This window comes from Sprattus sprattus (assembly GCF_963457725.1).
Source record: "Sprattus sprattus genome assembly, chromosome: 7".
In the NCBI taxonomy this organism is placed as follows: Eukaryota; Metazoa; Chordata; class Actinopteri; order Clupeiformes; family Clupeidae; genus Sprattus; species Sprattus sprattus.
The window spans coordinates 33,438,004-33,465,058 of record NC_137926.1 but is presented as its reverse complement, the minus strand read 5'-3'; the positions used below and the strand labels follow the sequence as shown (position 1 = coordinate 33,465,058).

At 42.7% G+C, this 27,055-nt stretch overlaps 1 protein-coding gene across 1 annotated transcript in view; it reads left to right on the top strand.

The window, feature by feature from the left end:
- Window positions 1–10,738, top strand: part of tmtc3 (transmembrane O-mannosyltransferase targeting cadherins 3) — an 86,121-nt gene extending 75,383 nt beyond the window's left edge. Inside the window, exons 12-14 of the mRNA XM_080842949.1 lie at window positions 8,119–8,288; window positions 8,462–8,688; window positions 8,961–10,738. Coding sequence (XP_080699075.1) covers window positions 8,119–8,288; window positions 8,462–8,688; window positions 8,961–9,808 — 1,245 coding nt within the window. The 3' untranslated portion in view covers window positions 9,809–10,738. The remainder of the gene's footprint in view (window positions 1–8,118; window positions 8,289–8,461; window positions 8,689–8,960) is intronic.
- Window positions 10,739–27,055: the final 16,317 nt, after the last annotated feature.

The following is a 27,055-nucleotide window of genomic DNA, read 5'->3' as shown; positions in this document are numbered from 1 at the left end:
ACACCTATGTGGTGATGTAAGGGCAGATAAACACACCTATGTGTTGTGTAAGGGCAGATAAACACACCTATGTGTTGATGTAAGGGCAGATAAACACACCTATGTGGTGATGTCAGGGCAGATAAACACACCTATGTGTTGATGTAAGGGCAGATAAACACACCTATGTGGTGATGTAAGGGCAGATAAACACACCTATGTGGTGATGTAAGGGCAGATAAACACACCTATGTGTTGATGTAAGGGCACATAAACACACCTATGTGTTGATGTAAGGGCAGATAAACACACCTATGTGTTGATGTAAGGGCAGATAAACACACCTATGTGGTGATGTAAGGGCAGATAAACACACCTATGTGGTGATGTAAAGGCAGATAAACACACCTATGTGTTGATGTAAGGGCAGATAAACACACCTATGTGTTGATGTAAGGGCAGATAAACACACCTATGTGTTGATGTAAGGGCAGATAAACACACCTATGTCGTGATGTAAGGGCAGATAAACACACCTATGTGGTGATGTAAAGGCAGATAAACACACCTATGTGTTGATGTAAGGGCAGATAAACACACCTATGTGTTGATGTAAGGGCAGATAAACACACCTATGTGTTGATGTAAGGGCAGATAAACACACCTATGTGTTGATGTCAGGGCAGATAAACACACCTATGTGTTGATGTAAAGGCAGGTAAACAATTCAATTCAATTTTATTTGTATAGCGCCGTAACAATACAATTGCCTCTAGGCGCTTAACAGAGCCCAGAGCCTAAACCCCCTTAGTGCATGCACAATGGCAACAGGGGCAAGGAAAACCTCCCTGTTAGGCAGGAAGAAACGCTTAGGCAGAACCACGGCACATAAGGGGGGACCCATCTGCTTGAGGTCGGCCGGGTGGAGACAGGAAGGTGGGAAGGGGGAGGGTTGTGTGGCAGAAGGGGAAAGGAAGCAACAGGGGTTATACACAGCCAGCATTTGGTCGCTGGACATAGTAAGTATACAGGCATCCGGTGGTAAACACATGATACAGGCAAGACCAGATTACTGTACCAATAGGGTTACTGTTACAGGGGTAAGGGATGTAGGGACAGAGAAACATTTCAGTGGTGGCAATAATGTGTATTGTATATAAATGCTAGCATAGGGTATTGGGTAGAATAGGTGTACGGCAATGCAGTGGCCGAGGGTTTCTCCAGGTGGACCAGGTGGAGAGACTACAGCAGCGTCCCATAGCGGAGATAGTCCTGATTAGTAGGGAGAGAAAAGGGAAGAAAAGGAAGAAAGTGAGTGGGTAGAGTTCAGCTTTCCATGTGTGTAGATGCGGAGTGGTGGGGGTGAGGAGCAATAGTTCCACTTCCATCAGCGATTGGAACATGCTATAAGGGAGAGAGACATTTATGTTAGTAGACATCAATTACAGATAGGGAGATACATTTGGGTAGTAGATTTAACAGTAGGCAAGATGGCTATTTTATCAGTGTTATTATAGGAATAAGCAATATGGTATGGAAGGAGAGAGAGAGAGAGAAAGAAAGAGAAAGGGAGAAGATGTGTTTAGTAATACTGGCATTTGTTATTTAGTTTGGTAGTGTACTTATGGAGATATCAGTCGTAAGTTTTCTTTTTTAGTTCTGGTGAGTGAGGACAACTGCATGTCACACCCGAGATCTGTTATAGCTCTCTTTCACAGTGCAACATACACTGCCTGCAACTTACAACCTGCACACACACAGATTAAATATTTTTTATTTTATTTTTTGATATGGAAGGAGAGAGAGAAAGAGAAAGTGAGAAGATATGTTTAGTAATACTGGCATTTGTTATTTTTTTTGTTATTGTTATTTTGTTATTCAACACCTATGTGTTGATGTATAGGCAGATAAACACACCTATGTGTTGATGTCAGGGCAGATAAACACACCTATGTGTTGATGTCAGGGCAGATAAACACACCTATGTGTTGATGTAAGGGCAGATAAACACACCTATGTGTTGATGTAAGGGCAGATAAACACACCTATGTGTTGATGTCAGGGCAGATAAACACACCTATGTGTTGATGTCAGGGCAGATAAACACACCTATGTGGTGATGTCAGGGCAGATAAACACACCTATGTGTTGATGTAAGGGCAGATAAACACACCTATGTGTGTATGTGAAGGCAGATAAACACACCTACAGTCATGGACAAAAATATTGGCACCCCTGCCATTCTGTCAGATAATGTACCCCTTTTCCCAGAACATTTTTGCAATTACAAATGCTTTGGCATTAACATGTTTATTGCTTATCTTTGCATTGGAACAACACAAAAAAAGCAAACAAGCAACATCTGACATGATTTCACACAAAACTCCATAAATGACAAGATTATTGGCACCCTCAACTTAATATTTGGTAGCACACCCTTTTGAATAAAAATAACTGAAATTAATCATTTCCTGTATCCATGCTTTTAGCTAGGATTTTTTGAGGGGGGGTCCATTTTGTAATTGAAACTAAAGCGATGAAGCCCCAGTGACCCAGCCAAACTAGGGGGGTCTGGGGGCATGCTCCCCCATAAGATTTTTTTTTTAAATAACCTTTTAAATAGTGTCCTCTAGTGGGTTTTAGGAAGAGAAATTAACACATTTAGATGTATTATATGGCATAAACATATTGAAGACATCTGCTGAGATTTTGTTTTGGATATGTGTGAAGCAGGAGCACCCTGACCTGGGAGAGAAAGCTTAGGAGCAGCTACTACCCTTTGCCTCCACATATTTATGTGAGGACTCCTTCTCTGCAATGACTGTGATCAAAACAAAAAAGAGAAACAGACTGTGCCTGGAGAAGAGCCTAATCACAGCAGTTGCCTCCTTTTTTAAAAAAATAACCTTTTAAATAGTGTCCTCTAGTGCAGGGGTCTTCAACAGGGGGTCCGCGGAGGTACTGCAGGGGGTCGCGAAATCTTTGGTTGATAAAACAATTTTTTTTAATATTTCAATAAAAAAAAATAATAATCAACCAATTTTTTTTCCCACAATTTTAAATCAGAATTGTACTTATTCCCTTTAAATTAACATTAACATAAATCCAACATATTGTAGCGAACGTATAAATTGATTGAGAAGACGTTATCTTTCAGTCCAATCGACACATTCAGCTACCCAAAGGTGCTCTCTCAAGCTGGGCACCGGTTCACTCACAGCACCTTTCATGCAAATACGACAGCACAGGCACTAGCCAATTAGATTGCGTTTCTGCTCAAGTCTAAAGAGCGCGAAGATAAAAAAAAAAAAAAAGATGGCGGACCAAACTCCATAGCTGGTCTGGTTTGTACCAATAAATTGTTAGTTTGACATTTTTTTGCTTAGATTTAAAATAAAAAAATAAAGAGAAATAGACACTGTACAAGGTCAAAAAACGTTAATTGTAACTGAAAAATAAGTCAGAGAGGATTTGCGAGGTGTATGAGCCCCCTAGCTAATGTTAGCATGCTACTACCTACAATCTTAACAACTTGCTAGCGGTGTGATTGGTTTGTTGACCCGTCAATCTCACTATAACATCTATGTTGTCAACACAACTCCATGCGCCAGACTCCTCCTCCGTCTTCCGTTGGATCGTGTCAGTCAGGAGTTATTGAAAAGAAGATACATCTCACTAATGTGGGAGGATGTGTGCCATCGACAGATGCTTGAGGATTCACCATTTTTTATGTATGATGAAATAAAAACATACATCTGTGAATTATTTTAATAAGTTGTTATTAGTTGTTTGTTGTTTGCAAGATGTATTAATGGCAGTGGCACGGCCACCCTGTACCTTTCATGTTATTAAATGTTAAATTAAATTCAATGTTACATTTTTTTAAGTTAAATTCTTTGTTCAACAATGTTAGGTTAAATTCAATGTTAAAAAATACAAATGTTAATGAATATATTAACCTTTGTATTATTTGAATAGCTTAGTATTGAATACACAATAACAGGGTAGCTATGTTTATTTGGCACTAGGCCCAGTATATTATAAACAAAATGTTATGCAATTTATATAATAGGGGGTCCCTGCTCATCTCGCCATCAGTTTGGGGGTCCCTGGCCTGAAAAACGTTGAAGACCCCTGCTCTAGTGGGTTTTAGGAAGAGAAATTAACAAATGTAGATTTAAAATATGGCACAAAAATAAACATATTAAAGACATCTGCTGAGATCGGTGCTAATTATTTTTTTTGCTCGAGCAATATTCCATGACAAATGATACGTTGCCAACGTGACCATTTCAGAGTACTTCGTAAATTTCCAAAAAAGCTGAGTCTGTTTCTCTGACTGACGTTACAATTCAAAGTATGTAACTTGTGCTTGCACAGCTCTGTGCCTTTAGGAGCTCCTGGGCTATGTTAGCATTGTGTGTGGAGAGAAGGCGCTCCAAGTTTGAGGCTTTAAAATGCGACAGTGACGTCTGGCATATTAAGCAGAGGGGTTTTCCATTTCGCTTCGCAAATATTTCCTCCCATTCAGGGAAGAACGTGCGGTGTTCATCTTCATATTTTCGTTTAGCTTTACGCTTTGCTGGATCAATTGCATTCTTTCAGTAGCTACTGCTAGTCTGGCTAGTAACTCTCTGAGACTGGGTGCACACATGAGAATGTTTCATGTTTGGAACATTAACGTTACTTGAAGACATCTCTCAAGATCGTGTGATGACAAAATATACACGATTAAATACCCCATTCAAATCGGACAGCCTTTTGTCTGTTTTTCCAAATATATTGTGTGCAAAATATGCATTTTAGGTGTTTATTTGACATTATGAAAATTCTGTACACCAAGAGAAAAGTCAGCGAGCACTCGAGCTGGAGCTGAGCCACACGTCAGCCGGCAAAGAGCTGCATGCGGCTCCCCTGATAGCGGTAACAGACAGTTGTTTTACGTGTTACAACGTGAATACGCTCATTAACGTTTGAACAATGTTGAGAGTTATTGTGAACACGTTTAAAAAAGTTTGACTGACTGAAAACGGGATGAAAAACATAAAGCGTCTGTAGGGCGCCTGCCTTAAAGTAGTGCGTCCAATTTCTTATTATTTTAGAACAGTGCGTCCAAAAGACGCACGGACGCATGCCTGGCTAAAAGCCTGCCTGTATCCATGAATGAGTTTCTTACACCTCTCTACTGGAATTTTGGACCACTCTTCTTTTGCCAACTGCTCCAGGTCTCTCACATTTGAAGGGTGCCTTCTCCCAACTGCTGTTTTTAGATCACGCCAAAGGTGTTCTATGGGATTTAGATCTGGACTCATTGCTGGCCATTTAAGAACTCTCCAGCGCTTTGTCTTGAACCATTTCTGGGTGCCTTTTGAAGTGTGCTTTGGTTCATTGTCCTGCTGGAAGAACGATGACCTCTGACGGAGACCCAACTTGCGGACACTGGGCCCTACAGTACACCCCAAATTATTTGATAGTCTTCCGATTTCATGATGCCATGCACACAATCAAAACAGACGGTGCCAGAAGCAGCAAAGCAACCCCAAAACATCTGTGAACCTCCACCATATTCAACTGTAGTGATCGTGTTCTTTTCTTTGAAAGCCTCTTTCTGTTTTTTGTAAACAGTAGATTTTGGCTTCCTCACGTACGTTTTAGCAAACTCCAGTCTCTGTGTCAGTATCCTACCATAGCGTCCCATTTTATTCAGATGTCGACGGATAGTGCGAGCTGACACTGTTGTACCCTGTGTCTGCAAGTCAGCTTGAATTTGTTTAGAAGTTGTTCTAGGTTCTTTATCCACCTTTCGAACAATCTTTCGTTGCAATCTTGCATTCATTTTTGTCTTCCTTCCACGTCCAGGGAGGTTTGCGACTATACCATGGGCTGTAAACTTCTTAATGACATTAAGCACAGTGGACACAGGAACATTGAGATCTCTCGAGATGGATTTGTAGCCTTGGGATTGTCCATGCTTTTCTACAATTTTTGCTACTCAAATCCTCAGACAATTCTTTGCTCTTCTTTCTTTTCTCCATGCTCATTGTGGTATTCACAGACACACAACACAAAGGTTGAATCAACTTTGCTTCATTTTAACTGGCTGCAAGTGTGATTTCTATCTTGCCAGAGGTGCGTTTAAAACAAATTAAAGGACCATTACATGCTTGAAATACAATTATTTCTTAAGCTTTTGAAAGGGTGCCGATCATTTTGTCCAGTCCATTTTTGGAGTTTTGTGTTGTATAATTTCAGATGTGGCTTTTCTTGTCTTCTTTTTTGTGTTGTTTTAATGCAAACAATAGAATTGAACATGCGAATACCAAAGCATTTGTATTTGCAACAAATCTTCTGGGAGAATTGTTGCATTATCTGACAGAAGTGCGGGAGTCCCAATATTTTTGTCCATCACTGTATATGTGCATGTAAAGGCAGATAAACACCCCTATGTGTACTAGAGCATGGATCGGGACAAATTTTTCTGTCCGAGCCCGGCCTGGTCCGACAGAATAGTAACCGAGCCCGGACCGAGTCCGACAGCCATTCAAATATTATTTTTCGAATCCGAACCGAGCCCAACGGAATACATTCCTCAACTGTTCATAGTACTAATGCCACATTGACGTTTTTTTATGAATAGCCTGGCTTTGTTAAACTGGGGCATCAGCAGTTAAATGCTCTCTCACACAAAAAAGCGCTGTTAAACGCACAAGCGCGCACAATAAGGCCAATAAGCATATTTAAATTAAATGATTCACATTGCAAGAACGTTTAGTAAAATGATGCGGCTCCTTTAAGAGGAGCACGTACGGGAAGGGACAATGGTGACGCATAGTTTGCTTGTAGCGACAAACATTTATGTGCTGTAACGGTGTTAACCAGTAGCCTATGTGAGTAACGTGAGTTTTATTAAAGCATAGCGTGTGTAATGTGTAGCTATTTCATTCCGTTTGTAAACCTTTCCTGCTGTCTGTATTTACTAACCAACAGCAGACGTAAAGGACAGGGAATTAACCCCGAAGTTAAAAACATGTAGGCTAATCTACTTCGGCCGTGGAGCATTTTACTCCCCTGCAATCTCCAGCTACGTTAAGAGACAGACCGCAGGAAAGGTTAACAAACGGAATGAAATAGCTACACATTACACACGCTATGCTTTAATAAAACTCACGTTTTATGATACACCAACAGAGGCACAACAACAAGTCTTACCATTGGAGATCTTTTTGCACGCCGACGTTCGTTCTGAAACTATCTACATCCAACCATCGAGGTTTAATCCATGTTGTGGAGAACGAGAGTTGCATGAATCATATTTCATTAAAACATCACACTTCTTACATATCCAACAGCCTAATTAGAATCTGCATCGTCTACTAAGCAGAAATATCTCCATACAGTAGATTTCCCTTCGTTTAGTATAATTTTAAACTCTCCAGATGACAGTTTCTCTAACTTTCTCCGTGATGCCATTTTGCCACCTGTAAGAGTATAAACAAATTCCCGCCACAGAAAGACGGCTGTTTTCCTAAAATTTAGGACCTTAAAGTGATTTATTTTATTCTCAAAAACGAACTTTTGCATCATGTGAAGCAGACAGTTGGCTTCGCTATTTATCAAGATATTTTGAATATGGAATGTTCAATGCATTATTGCGCTGATGTGTCCGAGCCCAACCCGAGCCCGCTTATGCATTCTAAATATTTGTCCAAACCCGGCCCAACCCGGCGGGTTCCGACGGTCTCCGGTCGGGTATCCATCCTCTAATGTGTACCCTGTGGTCTGTTCAGACAGATTGCAGTGCTTATTTTAGAGCTTTTTATTGTGTATTGTGACTGGTGAGTTTGCTTCAATGTGTGACTGTTACATACAAAACCAGTTTGAATATGGGAGGTTAAAGGATTACAAAGGAGGTTGATTTGCCAGCTCACTATACTAAAGATTTGAATTTTGTATGATATTAAAGTTAGAATTATTTAAAGTAAATTCTGAGAAAATATGGTGTCAATTATAGAAGAGTTAAAAAGAAGGTCACTGAAATATCCTGCATAATCCATGTAATTTATTATAATACTGCAGTTTGTGTGTATGGTCTCACATTAAATGGCTCTGAATACATTTTTATATATGTATTTATTCTAGATCATTCCAGGGAAGAAATATGCTACACGTGTTGCCCCAAACCACCTGAATGTCTATATAAACCTTGCCAACTTGATCCGGGCAAATGATTCACGCCTGGAGGAAGCCGATCAGCTTTACAGGCAAGCCATCAGTATGAGACCGGACTTCAAGCAAGCCTATATAAGCAGGCAAGTTTATTTGTTTGTTTGTTTGTATTTTGACCTTTGACCTGACACCTATGCATATGTTCATTAATTGGGGTGATGTAAATGAGAAAACTCAATGGAGTCTCTTACTCTAAGATGCAAGATGCAAGGATGTTTCATTTGAAATACACTTCAGCTCTGTAATGAATTTCCAGGGGGGAGCTTTTACTGAAGATGAATAAACCTACAGAGGCTAAGGATGCCTACCTCAGGGCCCTTGAGTTGGACCACACCAATGCTGATCTCTGGTACAATCTGGCCATAGTCAACATTGAGATGAAGGAGCCTGCAGAGGCCCTTAGGAACTTCAATCAGGCCCTTCAGCTCAACCCCAGGCACAAGCTGGCCTTGTTCAACTCGGCACTTCTCATGCAGGAGTCTGGTAAGGGACCATTGCTCTTATGCAAGCACCACTGGTGATTGGCATATATGTTTTGCAGATTCTTATTCTGCTTATAAATATGCTGTTCATATTTTAAGTTCCATCAGTACAGATGATGTCTTTATTTAAGATGCGTAATGGAAATGACAATGTGAAACTAGAAAAGTCTGTGGTGATTTTGCATTGAATCATTTTCAGATGCCTAATGGCATGGTAGAGATCCATCCAGAAGGCTTTTAATTAATCTCTCCCTACTGACATCTACCCAACAGGTGATGCAAGGCTCCGTCCAGAAGCAAATCGCCGTTTCCTCACGTATGTAGAAGAGGAGCCAAAGGATGCCAATGGCTATTTCAACCTAGGAATGCTTGCCATGGACGCCAGTGAGAATGAAGCCGCTGAGCACTGGATGCGTAAGGCCATCCACCTGCAGGCTGGCTTCAGAAGTGCTCTGTTTAATTTGGCACTGCTGTATTCCCAGTCCAGGCGGGAGCTGGATGCCCTGCCTGTGTTGGATGAGCTGTTGCGCTACCATCCAGAGCACATTAAAGGCCTCATTCTAAAGGGAGACATTCTCATGAACCACAAAAAAGACACACATGGAGCCAAAACCTGCTTCCAGCGCATCTTGAGCATGGACCCCACCAATGTGCAGGGCAAGCACAACCTGTGTGTGGTCTACTTCGAGGAGCGAGACCTGCTACGGGCTGAGCAGTGCCTTGAGGAGACACTGGCCATGGCTCCACATGAGGAATATGTCCGCAGACACCTCAACATTGTCCGCAGTAAGATGGCAGCTATTACTGCTTCGGGCCAAGTTGTGTTACCAGTAGAGGGTGCTACTTCCTCAGTGATTGAGGCGGAGAGGAAGGAGAGGAAAGGGCAGTCTGTCAGTTTAGGAGCCAAGCAGGGGGATGGGAATGAGAAGAATGTGCGGAAATCCTCCCCTGGAGAAGGCTCTGACAACCAGGGCCAGGACCAATCAAAGGACCTGGAGGGCAGCCAGCCTGACAAGCGGACTAAGAGCAAATCCACAAAAGAGATTAAAGACATTGAAAAGAAAAGGGCAGCTGCCTTGAAAAGACTAGAGGAGATTGAGCGCATATTAAGCGGTGATTAACCTTGTTGTTTGTCTGTCACTGTCTACTTTTTATAGAACAATTTAAAGCTCAAATGTGAGTCCATTTTCAAAACAAGTCCTGTTTGGCTTTGCATGTCTTATTAACTTAAGTTCCTTTTCAGATACCGTTAATACAGTGAAATGGAAAAGGTAGTTGTTGCTTTACTTTAAAGGCAATTTAAAGAACCCATGCAAAATGGAAACCACAAAACACAAAATAAAACGGTCCTCTTTGCTATGCCCTGATTTAATGTTAATTTATAGGTGTTACCAATGACGATTTTTTTATCAAGGGATTTTGTCTGTTAGTTGATGGATCATTATCCCTCTGTGATCTAATGCCATTTTAAATCGAGCTGCAGAGGGCTTAAGACAATCATGACATCATGTAACCATTGATTTAATCTGGAGTCAAAGCTTATCACCTCCCTCCAGATGGGTAAGGGTGGGTTCCTGCATGCATTGTAATCTTGGTGCCTTAGTTCAGAGTTATTTCATACTGTTTACGCCCAAAGCCCCACTTCTCACATAGCTACACCATTTGGCATCTGATTGTTTGGTTGCTCATTTTATGACGTCTACTCCCTGACAAATGTGTTTCCCTTCATGGCTGCATCATGACCTTGTGTTTCGGTTAGACTAAGTTTGATATCATGTAAAGAGGACTCTTCAGCTCTTTGAATTAGTAATTGTGTGAATTCTTTGGTTACTTTCAGATAAGATTTGGCAGATTGTTTTTGTTTCACTTTAAGTCTTGTCAAACAGCTTTAGCATTTTTTTTTTTTTTTTTTAAGTTATCTGATTTCAATAACTATTTCCTGTAAGGATACATCAGTAAGTCTACCTTTCACATCACTGGCATAAAAGTTCTGATTTCTCCGTACAAAGCAAAAATAACATTGTTCTATCTAACTTGTCTTTATAGTTTATGGCTAAACCCTTGTGTAAGCATCAAGGTATCAGAATATGGATCAGATTTCAAATCAGGATTTTTAAGTTTACGCTCTGAATATTTGCACTACCACTAATAAAGTTACACAATCTCCAACAGTGTCCTGTCATTGTGATGTTGAATCCACATTAATTAATGTGGTGAGGTTTCTGCCCTCACTAAGCCACTGCTTACCTTCTTGCAAACTCTTAAACAGGATTTTCCTGTCCTGCCACAGAGGAGCTGCGACGTGCACCCATACTCCTAGAAAGGCTTGAATGTTGATATGCATAACTGGCACCAGTGTGAGCCTGCACTAGTGGTGATCAAGCTTTCTGAAATACTGAAATGTGTAAAGTGATTGCACTGGAAAATGAATCTGTTACGAAACATCTCTACAGTGACTCCTTGCCATTTGTTTTTTTTGCCAGCATCATGGCATAGTCGAGTAAGTATGAAATACCAACTTGTAGGTGTTAATATGCCATTTTTGTTATCTGTGCTGTAATGAGTCATTTATTACTAAGTGTTTAAAACTTAAAACTGTAAATGTAAACTAAGCATTCATACAGCCTACTTGATACCAACACCCCTTTTTCTGACTGCTGCTACTACTACTAATTATTGTTATTATCATTTGCCTTTGCCTTTCTCTGTCTGGCCTACCAGTGGGTGATATAGTCAGTTCCAGACCAACCTTGTGAGGATGTTGTGGTGTTGGTGGTACAGTGGTTAGTTTTTCTGCCTTCGAGGTGGTCAACCTGGGTTTGTTTCCCCACCACTGCACGTTGCCCTTGTAAGATGCTTTGGATAAACGTGTCTGCTAAACACTGTGCCTTTTCTTTTTACCTTTACCTGGACCGGCACCAATCCGATCTGCACCATCCCAATCTGCACCATTCCGATTTGCACCCTCTCAATCTGCACCATTCCGATCTGCACCCTCTCAATCTGCACCATCACAATCTGCCAGATCTCATCTGCTCTAAATAGTCTGAGGCTGCCAAGGACCTCCCATGTGTCATTCCGTACAAGTTCTTTCTCTTTTCTCTGCCATCTCGCTGGCTACTGCAACATGTCATTTTAACCTGTTTACTAACGTGTTCATCCGTATCAAAGTAATCCGCTTTCTTCTGCCACTGACAGAGATGGTCCTGTGTCTGTTTACCTCAATAACTGTAAAGAAACTGTTAAACATGTATTTCTCATCAAAGTGAATGTATTCAATCCTCTCCCCACGCACCGTCTTACCACCTTACCATCACTTTTCGTACGGTTTCGCGGATAAGTTATCTGTAGACATGCATGACTGTATGAGCTATGAAACTAGTGATTTAAAAAAAGTTTCAATTATGGTTGCAAATATATATACGACTGTATAGAGCACAAAACTAGACTGTCGTAATTGTTTTGTGGACGGTACATGTAAGGCACGGATCGATGTCTCCAAAGCAAGTGCTGACATTCACAGATATCAAACGTAATTCGTGGATAATAAAGTTATCTGTACACATGCATGGAGTCAGGTTAGTCCTAGCAAGCTACCATATAATCCAATGGAGTGGTGGCATACGCGCTAGCTGTAACCTAAAACTACTGTTTGAAAGCTTCAGTTAAGACCTACAATACTCTGCATCGTTCGTGTAGCACATTTCAGATCAAACCGAGTCATTATAAACATATAAAAAGTTGTGTAGATAGCTTTATTCATGTAAAATATTCCTCGCTTCAAGCAGCCATGTTTTTTTTTTAATTCCCGAGCTGGTTTCGCTGTGTGCTCTGGGATAGCCCTTGGAGGAGCAAGTAAGGTCTCGGATCATCTTAAATCCAAGGGCCATATAGCCCTCAATCTTATCCCTTAATCTTGATCAAATTGGGTATTGAGACACCACTAGCTCTCACATGAATGCGCAACTTCAAGGGTAAGGGGGAACATAAGGGGCAAGGGGAAGAATTGAGATTGGGCCTTAGTCTTTGGAAGAAAAACAAACTTTTGATCGTGATTAATCTAGATTAATGCATTTAAAATGTGAGATTAATTAGTTATTTTTTTTGTATCTATTGACATCTGGTATAAATGCTAGCATATGGTGTGGGGTACAGTAAGTGAACGTAAGTATGGTTGGCGGTGGGTGCAGATTCTACAGGTAGATCGGGTGGGTGCAGTTTCTATAGGTAGATCGGGAGGAGAGACTGTGGGTAGAGTGTGGCTGTCCACATGCGAAAATGAGGAGTAGTGGTGGTGAGGAGCAATGTTTCCACATCCATCAGCAATTGGATCATGCTATGAGGGAGAGAGAACATTTTTGTTAGTAGACATCAATTTGGGAAACGGATAAGGAGATACTTTTAGCAGCACTTTTACCAGTGGGCAATATTGCCATTTTATCAGTATTATTATAAACAATAGGGTAGGTAGGATGCACAACAGTGCCTAATTGGTGACAGCCACAACACGCGCTGCATGCTATACCAGGGATCGTTTTACGCACTCCTTCACGGTAATAATATTATCACAGTAATTATAATCACTCCATTACCATATCATATAGCTGCTTCATGTTTTGTAACACTTGGCAAGCTCAGTTTTTTGTAAATTTCCAACCACACGTTCTAATTGGTAGTACCCTGGTAGTTGTGCAAATCGAGATTTTTATGCCACTGTATGTTTTATGTCATTAACAATTCAATGACAAAGAGGAAAAAGAAATGTCAAACATCAGCCCCCTCTAGATGACATACCTTCATTGCCTCCTGTGCCCTTGCTGCGACCCCCCTACAGACCTGCTCCAACGCCACACCGGATCCAGTATCGTCCACGTACCCGTGCCTCTCATCCTGGTTCCTCCACAGTCAGCGCCTTTTGTTTTGTGTTATAAAGTATCCGAATGTGAGTTGAAAACCGTCTTTATTCATAACCACATTTCACTATAAGATAATCCATGTGTGTTGAGCTCCCTAAAACAACATAACTAATAACATTAAGTTAATCACGCGAGACCCACTCATAGTACGGCAACACTTTAGGATCAAACAGTTAAACAGTACAGCTGTCTACATCCTCCTTCTTTAGCTGCGGCTCCTGAACATGAGAAAATAGAATCAACACTTTTGCACTAACAGCAGTTTTAAAACAGAAACGTAAATATGATCTGGTTTAGTGAAAAGTAACTCTGTGAGTGGTCCACAACTAAACGCATTGTCAACAGAATAAAACATTATGCAGATCACAAAGAACAAAGTATTATCTCTGGCATTTTGGAATCAATAAACATGAGCAGCTATCTCAAGTCATGTATTTTGTATTTGGCCTAGAGGCTCTACCAGACCTAGTGACATACATGGGAGTGGCAACTTGAACTGGGCTTTTGGCATGCGGTTCGACACGTTGCTGGGATGCACTGGTAGGAGACTTTTCTGGACTTAGTTGACTGTGACACTCTTTTGCTGCTGTTTGTTCAGTTCTTTCAGTCCTTTGTGTTTTGTCCATGTCAGGGTCAAGTGTGTAACCTGTTGTGTTCAACTCATCAGTGTCTGTGGTACTCTTTGGAGGCTGTGGCTCCATCACTATTCCTTCCCTTCAGAATCTACCACATATGAGCGTGGCTCATCACACTTTGCATCACAATCCCCACTTTATCATGTCCCCTTTTTGTTTGGAGTCTTACCACCTGGTTTGGTTTCAGAGGGCATAGTGGTTTGCTGGTCTTGTCGTAGTAGTGTTTTTGTGTCTGCCGCTTCTTTGTTAGTTGTGCTTTGATGCTGGTTGGGGTTCTTGCAGCTGGTTTTAGCAGTTGCTTGCAGATGGGCAGAGTGGTTCGAGTGCGACGGTACAACAGCCTTTGTGCAGCTGACCCCAAGATGTTGTCTCGTGGCATGTTTCGTATGCCCAGCATATTCAGATAGAAGTCTGTCCCGTCTCTCTCTGTGGTTTCTAACAGTTTCTTTGCACTTCTTACGGCCCTCTCACTGAGATTGGACTGCAGATACTCTGGACTGCTCGTCACCTGCCGGAAATCCCAAGATCGGGCAAAGTCATGGAATGCCTGGCTGGTATACTGGGTGCCATTGTCTGAGTACAGCTTCTGTGGTATGCCGTGGACTGATAAGTGACGCTTAAGCTTATTGATGACAGTCAATGATGACAGGCTGCTGAGCTGGTCAATTTCAAACCAGCCAGAGTATGAATCAACAAGCACCAGGTAATGGTGATTCTTCCATTTTGAATATGACTGTGGCGACAAGAGACCAGGGCAGGTCTGGGACTGTGTGCAGTTTTAACGGCTCTTTTTGTTGGTGGGGCCTCAGGCTCTTACAGACGCTGCATGCCATAAGGGCAGTCTGAATGTCCTCATTTAAAGATGGCCAGAAGACACTTTCCCTTGCCCTTTTCTTTGTGGACTCAACTCCTGGGTGACCCATGTGGAGCACCTTCAGGTATTCTGAGTGCAGGGCCCCGGGCATGACCGCCCTATTTCCTTTCATGATGATCCTGTCTTCGATGGTAAGTTCATCACGGAAACTGAAGAATGGTCTCACCTCTGTAGGTACGCTGCATGGACGCCTTGGCCAGCCCTGTTGAATGAAACAGGTGAGTTTCTGTAGCACTGTGTCTGCAGCAGTGTATTAGCAGAGTTCTTCAAGGCGCCGTGGGGAAATTAGTTGGACTGTCATCACCTCAAACTCTGGCCGTTCTGCCCTCTGGGGGCTGAAGTTGCCTTTCGGTGCTCGGGAGAGGGTAATAATAATAATTCATTTTATTTTTAAAGCACTTTTCATTCAAAGGAATCTCAGAGTGCCTACATATTAGAAAATAACTATAATAATACAATCAAATTAAAAACAAATTTAAATATTAACATACCGTAAATCCTCCAATTGTGGCCGGGATTCAATTAGAAGCCGGGCTTCAGATAGTAGCCGGGGTCGTGGTCCATACGAACAAATAAAGGCCGGGCCCCGAATACAAGCCGGGGGTAAAATAAAGTAGCCTATTACTGTAGCCTACCAGCATCAGTCCTTCGGCTCAAAGTAGGCATCACAATTTAATTGAATGCATTTCACAAATAGATGTTCTCCTCATGTTTAATATTATATTATGTAATGTTGTTGGCTAATTTCATGGGCTGTTTGCAATAAAAAAAAAGAAATTTCCCCACGTAGGACTACTAGGCGAATGTTTAGCCTAAATGCACGTATCGTATAGCCTACTGTTGTTTATCTGTAACGTTTTAGTTGGCTAGCTTACTTTTTCCAGAAGGGATCATAAAACAGTTGTAGACTTACGTAACTTTGATATTAAATTCAAAGATGGTGTATGCTGATTGACTGCTGAAGAACTTTCGGGAGAAAAAGCAGCAAAGAAGTTTGACATTGACCCGAGACGAATGCGATAGGCTACGACTAGCAGGTGGAGGTAGAAAGAAAGTTGGATATCAAACCAGGTCGTTGAATACATTTTTTCAGTCCGCGATAAGCATAATAGAGTGTCTAGAAAAATGATTAAAATCAAGGCTTTGGGAATCTTTTTCTCCGTGACTGACAGTGGAGACCATAACTCCGATGTTTTTTTTTACGTTGACACACCGCACCTAAAGCGCTACACGATGTGCAGGAAGTGTTGAACGCATATATGCAATTAATTAGATTAGCCTACTGCAATTATGCCCATTATTTAAATAATACAATTCTATAACAGAAGATAAGTAAGAAATAAAGGCCTGCCCCTAATACAAGCCTGCCCCAAATAAAGGCCGGTGCGCTGTGCAGCCTAAGTAAATAAAAGCCCCGGCCACAATTGGAGGATTTACGGTAAGCATAGCAGAAAAGATTCAACACAAGGCCAGAAATGCCTTCCTGAATAAAAAAGTCTTAAGTCCAGCTTTAAAGGAATCCAGCGTCTGCGTTGCCCTTAGGTGGTCAGGGAGGCTGTTCCATAAATGTGGTGCTGCCGAGCAAAAGGCCCGGTCGCCCATGGTGCGACGCTTGGTTTTGGGGACGCGGAGAAGCAAGCTGTTTGAAGACCTGAGGGTGCAGTTGGAGGTTTGGGGAGTAATTAATTCTTGCAGGTAGGGAGGTGCATGTCCATTTATGCATGTATGGGTGATTATAAGGACTTTGTAGTCTAATCGGAAAGAGACAGGGAGCCAGTGTAGTGAGTGTAATATTGGTGTTATGTGCTCATATTTCCGGACCTTCATCAGAATCCTGGCAGCGCTGTTTTGGATATATTGCAGCTTCTGGATGTTCTTGCCAGTGATCCCATAGAAGAGTGAATTACAATAGTCCAGTCTTGAGGAGATAAAGGCGTGGACAAGCTTCTCTGCATCTGATAGGGTTAAAGTGGGGCGGAGTTTGGAGATGTTTCTTAGATGATAAAAAGAGGTTTTGCACAGGTGTTTTATATGATCATTAAAGTTCAGGTGAGAGTCAAACCTAACTCCGAGATTAGTGACTGTGGAGGAGAGGGGGATGATCTGGCTGTCGAAGGTGAGATGAGTCAAGGAGGATGACTGAACCTGGTGTGGGGTACCAACAAGAAGGGCTTCAGTTTTGCTACTATTAAGCTGGAGAAAGTTGTTGCTCATCTATGCCTTTATCTCCCCAAGACAGGCGTTAGGAGATGACATGGCTGCAGTGGGGCTTGGGGCAGTTTTGATATAAAGCTGTGTGTCATCAGCATAACAGTGGAAAGACATCCCATGTCTGCTGATGACGCGTCCGAGGGGGAGCATGTACATGATGAAGAGGATGGGGCCGAGGACCGACCCTTGCAGAACACCACAGGAGACAGGGAGCTGTCTGGACTTGCAACTTCCCAGTGAGACATATTCAGTTCTGCCAGAAAGGTAGGACTGAAACCACTTGAGTGCATAGTCTGATAGTCCAATGGTGGTGTGGAGGCGCTCTAGCAGGATAGTGTGGTCCACTGTGTCAAATGCAGCAGTCAGGTCCAGGAGGATGAGGAGTGAGGGTGATCCTGCATCGGCTGTCATCAGCAGGTCATTTGTCACCCTGAGCAAAGCTGTTTCAGTGCTGTGGGCTGAACGAAATCCTGATTGAAATTTTTCAAACAAGTTGTTGTGTTTGAGGTGGTCCTGAAGTTGAGAAGCAACTACCTTCTCTAACACCTTGGACAGCAAGGCAAGGTTTGAGATAGGCCTGTAGTTGGCTAGAACCTCCGGGTCCAGGGTGGGCTTCTTAAGAAGGGGACGGATGACAGCAACCTTGAGGGCAGGTGGGACACAGCCAGACTGAAGGGAAAGGTTAACGATTTTGGTGATGAAAGGACTGAGAGTGGGGATGTGTGACTTGAGCAGAGCAGTGGGAATGGGGTCCAGGGTACAGGTACACAATCTCATTTTTCTGAGGATTTCTTCAACATGGCTCTCCCCAACCTCAGCGAGATGTAGAGGAGACAGCACACTCGCAGATGAGGCGTTGGTGTCATAGGGAAGCAGAGCCGGGGAGCTTGACATCTGAGAGCGAATGTTGTTGACCTTGGATCTGAAAAAGTCAATGAAGCTGTTGCATTGCTCCTCTGTAGCCTCAGTTGAAGAGGATGGTTGTGGCTTCAGGAGATGATTTATGGTGGTAAAAAGCTGTTTAGAGTTGCCAGGGTTTTTATTAATTAAGTTGGAATAGAACTGTGAGCGAGCATCTTTAAGTGAGTTGGAGTAGGCCCTTTGATGTTCACGGAAGGCCAGTTTATGCACAGTCAGCCCAGAGAGGGTGTCAGCTAAGTTCAAGTTCAAGTATTTATTTGTCATATACACAGAAAAACAGTCAGACTGGGCATTGAAATAGGACAAGACACCGCACAACAACCTACCATAGCATAACATAAATAACATAACATATAAGTACTCTGAACATTAATTCCACATATAATAAACATATAATAAATCTACAAAATCTACAAAATAAATATACAATACCATCTGCTTAACATATAATACACATATAGTAACCTAAACTTACCTAATACACCTATACTAACCTAAAGACAAATCAAATGTGCCTGGTATCAGGTAGTGCAATATAACTGTAGTGCAACAATGGAAAACTGTAACATGTAAAGTGAAAGGTGCAAGACTGTATCACTGTCCATTTAGAGTAAGTAAGTAAGTAGAGATGCTTTCCTTTTTTGTAGGTGAGAGTCAGGTCGAATTTTTGCAACTGTAACATCATGTGTTGCAGGCGAGCTGGGATGGTGTGAAATGGCTTGCTGTGAATGGTGACCAAGGGCTGGTGGTCCGTCTCAATCACAACTGGCTTGCCGTAGATGTAGTCATAGAACTTATAGCAGGCGAAGGCCACTGCCAGGAGTTCCTTTTCGATTTGTGCGTATCTCGTCTCCGTCTGGGTCAGTGTGCGAGACACGTTTGCCATAGGATTCCCCTCTTGGAGGCAAGCAGCCCCTAAACCATATTGTGATGCATCGCAGGTGAGTGTCACTGGTTGCCTCACATCGTAGTAATGAAGTACAGGTGGGCTGCTGATGCAGGTCTTGAGCCTGTCGAAAGCATCCTGGTGATGCTCTGTCCAAGTCCACACCACTTCCTTGTGAAGCAGCTGACGTAGTGGTGTGGTAAGGTCACTTAGGTTTGGAATGAATTTGCCCAAGTAGTTTACCATTCCTAAAAAGCGCTGTAGCTGGCTTGTCCTCTGGGGGTGGTATTTCACTGATTGCTTTAATTTTTTTAGGGTCTGCTTAAAGGCCTTTATCTGTAAATGTGTGCCCAACAAAGCTCACCTCATTGAGTCCAAACTTGCATTTGGTGGGATACAGTCTCAGTTTCACCTTTCTTTTTTTAAACTTTTATTTTTATATAGATTTTCCAACAATGATACACAAAAAATAAGCAAACAAACCATACAAATCAAGTCAAAACACACCAAAAACAAGGATCAAAACTTAACACAAAAAAACTCAACAAAAAACACACAAAGCTTATAGGTCCTTCCATTCAGTCACAATGCAACAATTCTGTCTTATTCAGATGTCATTACTATGAATAGTAGTGGTATCACCCTCACCCCTTCTGTAATAATTCCATTTTCCTTTAAACTGTTCAACCTGCATTCTAAGGGTATGTGTAAATCTCTCCATGTCATAGATCTCCTCCACAGTACTCAGCCACTGTTCTTTAGTAGGGGGGTCTACCTTATACCAGGCCCTTGTAATTGCCTTCCTGCTAGCCAATAATAATACTTTTACCAGGTATTTATCCCCTCCTGGTACCTCCTCTTGTGGAATGTTCCCCAAGTATAATACCAGACAAGTTTTTGGTATCTCATATCCCAATATCTCCCTCAGCACACTCCACGCTCCCTCCCAGTATCCTTACATCTTTTGACATTTCCAAAACACATGTGTATGGTCTGCCTCCATTTGACCACACAACCTCCAACATGGTTTCTGGTCTGGTGCGTATCTCCCCTTAATCTTTGGTGTTAGGTTCATCAGACCATCTCTCTGTTATGCTAATCCCAGCCTACAGACCTCTGTTGACGAGAAGCAAGCCAACTGTGAAACAGATCAGGACCTGGCCAGAGGGCTCCACATCAGCTCTACAGGACTGCTTTGAATGCACAGACTGGTCGGTTTTCAGGGAGGCGGCCACCACCAACCAGGACGTCAACCTCACCGAATACACAGACTCTGTAACTGGATACATAACAAAATGCATGGAAGATGTAACCGTCATCAAGGACATTACAGTGAGAGCAAACGAAAAACCCTGGTTCACCAAGGAGGTACGTGAGCTCCTGAGGGCACGCAACGTTGCTTTCAAGTCTGGGGACAAGGAGGCCCTCAAGTTTGCCAGGGCCAACTTGCACCGGGGCGTGAGAGCAGCCAAGCGTGCATATGGACAAAAAATAAACTCACACTTCACTGACACAAAGGACCCAAGACGCCTGTGGCAAGGCATCCAGTCAGTCACAGACTACAAACCATCCCCCCCACCGTGTGAGGACAACACAGACTTCCTCAACTCACTCAACACCTTCTTCAGCCGGTTTGAAGAAAATAACACCACAACACCCACAAAAAAACCCGTAAACCCTGACAGCACAACATTTCAACTGGACCCAGCGGACGTGAGGACGACCCTACTCAAGGTGAACCCCAGGAAAGCTGCAGGTCCAGACAACATACCCGGGCGTGTGCTCAGAGACTGTGCAGACTCACTCACCGACGTCCTCACAGACATCTACAACACCTCTCTGAACCAAGCCATCATACCAGCAAGTTTCAAAGCTACCACCATCGTACCACTACCCAAGAAGTCACCGGCATCATCACTGAACGACTACAGACCCATAGCACTCACTCCCATCATGATGAAGTGCTTTGAGAGACTGGTAAAGGCCCACCTAACATCCACCCTCCCCACTACTCTGGATCCATACCAATTTGCCTACCGCCCCAAGCGCTCCACTGATGACGCCATAGCAACAGCACTCCACCTCTGCCTGGCTCATCTGGAGAACAAAAACAGTCACGCGCGGATGCTGTTCATTGACTTCAGCTCTGCGTTCAACACCGTCATCCCCCAACATCTGGTGGACAAGCTGAGTAAAATAGGCATCAGCACTTCACTGTGCAACTGGCTGCTGGACTTTCTTACTAACAGACCGCAGACAGTCAGAGTCGGAAACAACTCCTCAGCGACCACCATCATAAACACGGGGGTGCCGCAAGGATGTGTGCTATCCCCTCTGCTGTTCACGCTGATGACCCACGACTGCTGTGCCAAATTTGAAACGAATCACTTCATCAAATTTGCAGATGACACAACAGTGGTGGGCCTCATCAAAGACAACGATGACTCAGCATACAGAGAGGAGGTACAGCTACTCATCAACTGGTGTGAGAGGAACAATCTGCTTCTCAACGTCAACAAAACTAAAGAAATTACTGTGGACTTCAGAAAGAAACAACCAACACACATCCCACTCATCATCAACGGCAGTGCAGTAGAGTCTGTGAAAAGCACAAAGTTCCTGGGAGTGCACATCACAAATGACCTTTCATGGACCACCAACACCACCGCACTGGTCAAGAAGGCGCAGACACGACTCCACTTCCTGAGAAGGATGAGAAGAGCTGATCTCCCCACTTCTGCCCTCACCATCTTCTTCAGAGGTGCTATTGAGAGCATCCTGACCAGCAACGTCTCTGTCTGGCATGGCAGCTGTCTAGCTGCAGACAAGAAGGCACTGCAGAGGGTGGTGAGGACAGCAGAAAAGATCATCAGGTCATCCCTACCAGCCATTCAGGAACTGTACACTTCACACTGTTCCAAGCGGGCAATGAACATCATCAAAGACACAACTCATCCAGCACACAGTCTGTTCTCCCTTCTACCATCAGGGAAGCGGTACCGCACCCTGCGGGCCCGCACAAGCAGACTGAGCAACAGCTTCTTTCCACAAGCCATCAGACTCATCAACACACTGAAGAAAATCACATGAACATTCCATAGTCACTTCACCATGCCACTGGCACTTTACTTTACTGTTGCACCTTATGACCACTGATTGTACTTCTGCTGCTATGTGTGTGTGTGTGTGTGTGTGTGTATGTGTGTGTGTGAGTGAGAGTGTGTGTGAGAGAGAGATTATTGTCAATGTCTTATTTAAATGTTTGTGTGTGTGTGTGTGTGTGTGTGTGTGTGTGTGAGAGAGATTTTGTCAATGTCTTATTTAAATGTTTTAAACTGCACATTGGAGACTGGTCAAACGCAATTTCAAACTTCTGTGCTAACCCTGTTACATAGATTTTTGACAATAAAGTACACTTGACTTGACTTGACTTGACTTATGAAATACCTCATAATGTTTTTCCATCCAAATTCTCGCCATATCCTAGAGCTGGTGGCTGGGTGTTGAGTGTTGGCCCTTGCACACATTATACCAGTCATCTTCTGTTATTTCTATTCCAATTTCTTTTCCCCATTTTTCTTTAATATAAACAGTTGAATTTCCCCCACTGGACCCTAGAGCTTGGTATAGGGCTCTATGCAGATGCGTACATCACCTGTCTCTTTATTGTGTGTGGCCACCAAATTCGAAACCCATTCTGTGGGCTCATCCACCGGTTCAATCACTCCCAGAGTTTGCATTCTTTGGAGCTCTTGTTCCACTTTTTTTTCATTGCAGGTGGGATGCGACGTGGAGGACTGACGACCGGTGTTATCCCTGGATCTACCTTCATTGAGTAGGTTACAGGTAAGTCACCGACTTCATCCTTGAATAGGTCTGCATATTACTGAAACATTTTTTTTGTCGCTAAGCCCCGCCTTTCGAACGCAGACGGGACAATGGCAGTTTACTGCACTCGGACATTGTGAGTTTACAGCTCCATAGGATAACATTAGAGGCCGTGATTTTTCGGTTGTTTTATGAGCTTTGTGGTAATGTAGGTTCAACAAAAATGGCCAAACGATGTGCATGGGGTAGATACAACTCTGATACGAGGTATCATGAGAGGATAGGCAATGGGGTAAATTGTATCTCATTTCCTAAACGAAAACAAGACCGGTCCAAATGTCTCCGGTGTATTAAGCTGTGGCAGACCACACAGTGAACGCTACGTTCATTAACTTTCTGCCATACTCTTGTTAGGTTGGAATTTTCCTTTGCTAAAGCAATCAACTAAGCCTACATGATAAAAGGCATACTCATTATTCACAGTACCTGCTTACTTTCACCACTGATGTTATGCTAGGCTTAGGCAAGTTATCTCTGGTTCAAACTAGCTAACGTTAACGATTCACTAGCTGCGCTAGCGTAGCTTTGTCAGTAATGGGACAGTTTGTTAAACATCGGCCATTCTATTAAACAAATGATATGCACAAGTATACATAGGTTTAATAATGGATTAACATGACAACGTGAACGAAACACACGCATGCCGGTAATTAACAAGGTTACAATAACAAACTAGACAGTTAGGACCATATGGTTAGGACACTGTCGTGTCAGGGGCAGGTAGGTTAAGGCTAGTTACTAAACGTAGGTCTACATTCATATGCCTTCCTGATTAGTTAAATTAACTGAATGTGAAATCATTGTATCTTTCCCATGGATGTATTTATCTGCAATCGCGATGACCGTGAGTTGAGGATTCTCCCTCTTGCATTGAGCTCTGTAAATTCTCGCCTCAAATGTAAGCTTGTTATCCACCATATCGAGTTTTAAATTGTATACATATCCCTCCATTGCATAATTAAGTCCCTTTTGAAGGCTTCTAGGCGAAATCAGGTCCTTTTGTCTCCAAAAGTTGTCTAGAGCCTCTTGGGATATAGTTTTGTCACTGATAGCTGCCATTGTAAACTCTAGTCAGCTCTGATAACGTGTCCGAGTTAGCAACAGTCACAATGGGGGGCGGGGCTTAGCGATAGGTCAAATTGGCATGTGCAGTTCTTCAGTGTGCCTGAAAAGTCTGTATGTGTGTTAGAGATGCGCGGATGGGCTATTATTTCATCCGCAACCGCATCACAAAACGCATGATCCGTCCGCTATCCATCCGCACCAATTTTTTTGACCAATTTTCAAAACCGCACCCGCCCGCCATCCGCCTGTTGTTTTTAGGTATAGGCGCTGTGACGCGAGGATAGAAAGTTCTTGCCTGTTCTTGAAAGGAGACTGATCCAATGCCGCAAAGATATTTAAAGGATAAAGCCCCTAGTATGAAAGCCTATTGGCTATGTTCAGTGGCGGTTTTAGGCACGGGCGACCCGGGCAGCCGCCCGGGGCGGCACTTTTTCATGACACGTGAGGGGCGGCACGAGCACTTAAAAAAAATAGTAATAATAATCTGGGCCGCGAAGCGCTTTTCTATTTCTATATATCATATCACTGCGTGAGGAATTGGCAAATTGGCGCCCCCTGCAGCTGCAGGCGCTCCTGCTCGCTAAGAAGGTGCAGCGCAATCCTGGGTGAAAGGGGGAAAGAGAGAAAGAGAGAGGGGGCGGCGGGCAGTTCAGCTCTGGGTCTACCAATAAACATTATAATTACCCTATACTTTTTGTTTTTCTGAATTGTGTGAAATGGCTTATAAAAATAGGTAATACAGAACGATTATGTGGTCACCAAGGGCAAGGTTAATTGGTGGAAGGAGACCACTAACTGCATCAATTTATCCAACTGGTGAAGGTAATAGTGAGCAGAGTATAGATAGATAGATAGTCAGATAGATACTTTATTCATCCCGAGGGAAATGTAATACATCTTTAACAGAGTAGTCTATTACATTATCGGTAAAGCTATTGAAGGATGCTCGAGTGGACAAGGTAAAAATGTGTTTTATTTTATCAAGTGTAGCTTAACCAATACTCTATTACTGTAAGGCAACCAGCTAATGTTGAGCACCAACTGAGTTGTTTGCTAGCTAGCGTTAGCTAGCTGATTTGACCATAGGGTATGAACATGTTCATTCATCTGACACTAGGCTAAAGTGTTAGCGAAATCCCGCTAGCCACAACTACATAATGTAACAGCATACAGAGTACTAGTATAATCTTAATAATTAGCAGGTCGATAGCTAGCTGGTTAGACCACAGATTTCCTTTTGACACCACTAGACTAGCAAGCGTTAGCGAAATCCCATTAGCCACTATTAGCAAACTCAACTAACTATAATGCATGTTGAGTGCTTGCACAACATAACTTGCAAAGAGCTGGTGTTAGCTAACATTAATGCACATGATGTGTGCATTGATTATCTAAAGTGTGTTATTTAAATGCTCTATTGAAAGAGTTGTGCAATTGAAAAGCATACAGAGTACTAGTATAATCTTAATAATTAACAGGTCGATAGCTAGCTGATTTCCTTTTGACACCACTAGACTAGCGTTGCACTTGCAGAACATAACTTGCAGATGGCTGGTTAGCTAACATTAATGTAAATTATGTGTGCAATAATTATCTTAAGTGTGTTATTCAAATGTTCTATTGAAGGATTTGTGCAATTGATACATTTCATTTTTTCTTTCACTTATATTGTTATAATTGGAAAAAGTAAGATTTTTTTTTCGGGTGGGGGGGGGGGGGGGGGGGGGCGCTCGGAGGGGATATCGCCCGGGGCGTAATTCCATGCAGAACCGCCACTGGCTATGTTGTAGCCTATCCCCAGAATATTATCAGTGAAGTGACGTCTGTCTCCGATCGATGCACATGGGAGAAACTTTAAAATAGCCAAGCACATCGGCAAACCTGACCTTACCATAGGCTAGTAGGCCTACACTTTTTTATCATTGTAATAAAACGCAATTTGGTACACCATTTTAATATGGTAATATAGCCTACTGTTTTTAGTTTAGAAGGAAACGCCGAGTCTATTAATTCCGAAATGTCACCGCATTGTAGGCTTTATACTGTAACAACCCCAACACTTGCCTGCTTGCCTTGCAAATCAAAGTTTTCCGACTATTTTTCTTACCTTCTTTCTTAGCTGGTGAAGTTACTGAGCTAGAAGTTTAACTTGTTCATCTCGCGCTGCCAATGCCCAATGTCACTTCTGAGTCAAATCACTCCATCATCTCTTTGAAATTCCTTATTCCATGAGTGGTAGGCTACAATGACTGGCTGTTTTAAAATATAACTAATAGCCTAACGAAACAAAATATCCCAGGCAGCTTCATCTACGACACGTTAAGGCTTCTTCCAATACTGACAGCTGACTCATAGCTTGCAGGTTTGCGGCGTTGCAAAGAGACGCGACATGATAGGGATCATCACTTAATTTCAACTTTTTTGCTTCCTTTGTTTGCTTTGTATGCATACACGGAACAAGGCCAATTTACTGCCTGATGAAAATTTGATTATTTGAAAATGTGCTTGGATGTAAGTAACGACATTTAACAATGTGTATATATTTTGAATTTCGTTGGGTAAACCGCCACCCGCCCGAATTTACTTAAAATATAATTTTTTGTCACGTCACCCGCCCGATCCGCGGTTTAACCGCGGAGTCCGCGGGTGCAACCGCCAACCGCGCATCTCTAATGTGTGTAGGGACATAACGTTACATTTCGCCCCTGTATCCACTTTCAGGTTTAGTTGTTTGTCATTAACAGTCACAAAACAGTGTCCTTCCTTGTCAATTTTCTTTTCATTATCATGCAAGGTTAACCCTTCAATGCTGAATTTGTCTTCACCGTCACTGCCGGAGTCTGTCTCGGCATATAGCTGGTTTACCTGCCTGTTTGGTCTGCTCGACTTGGTAGACCTGCATTGGCTCTTGAAGTGGTTCTGCTTCCCGCAGTTGTGACAGTGTTGGCCAAAAGCTGGACACTGTTCACGTT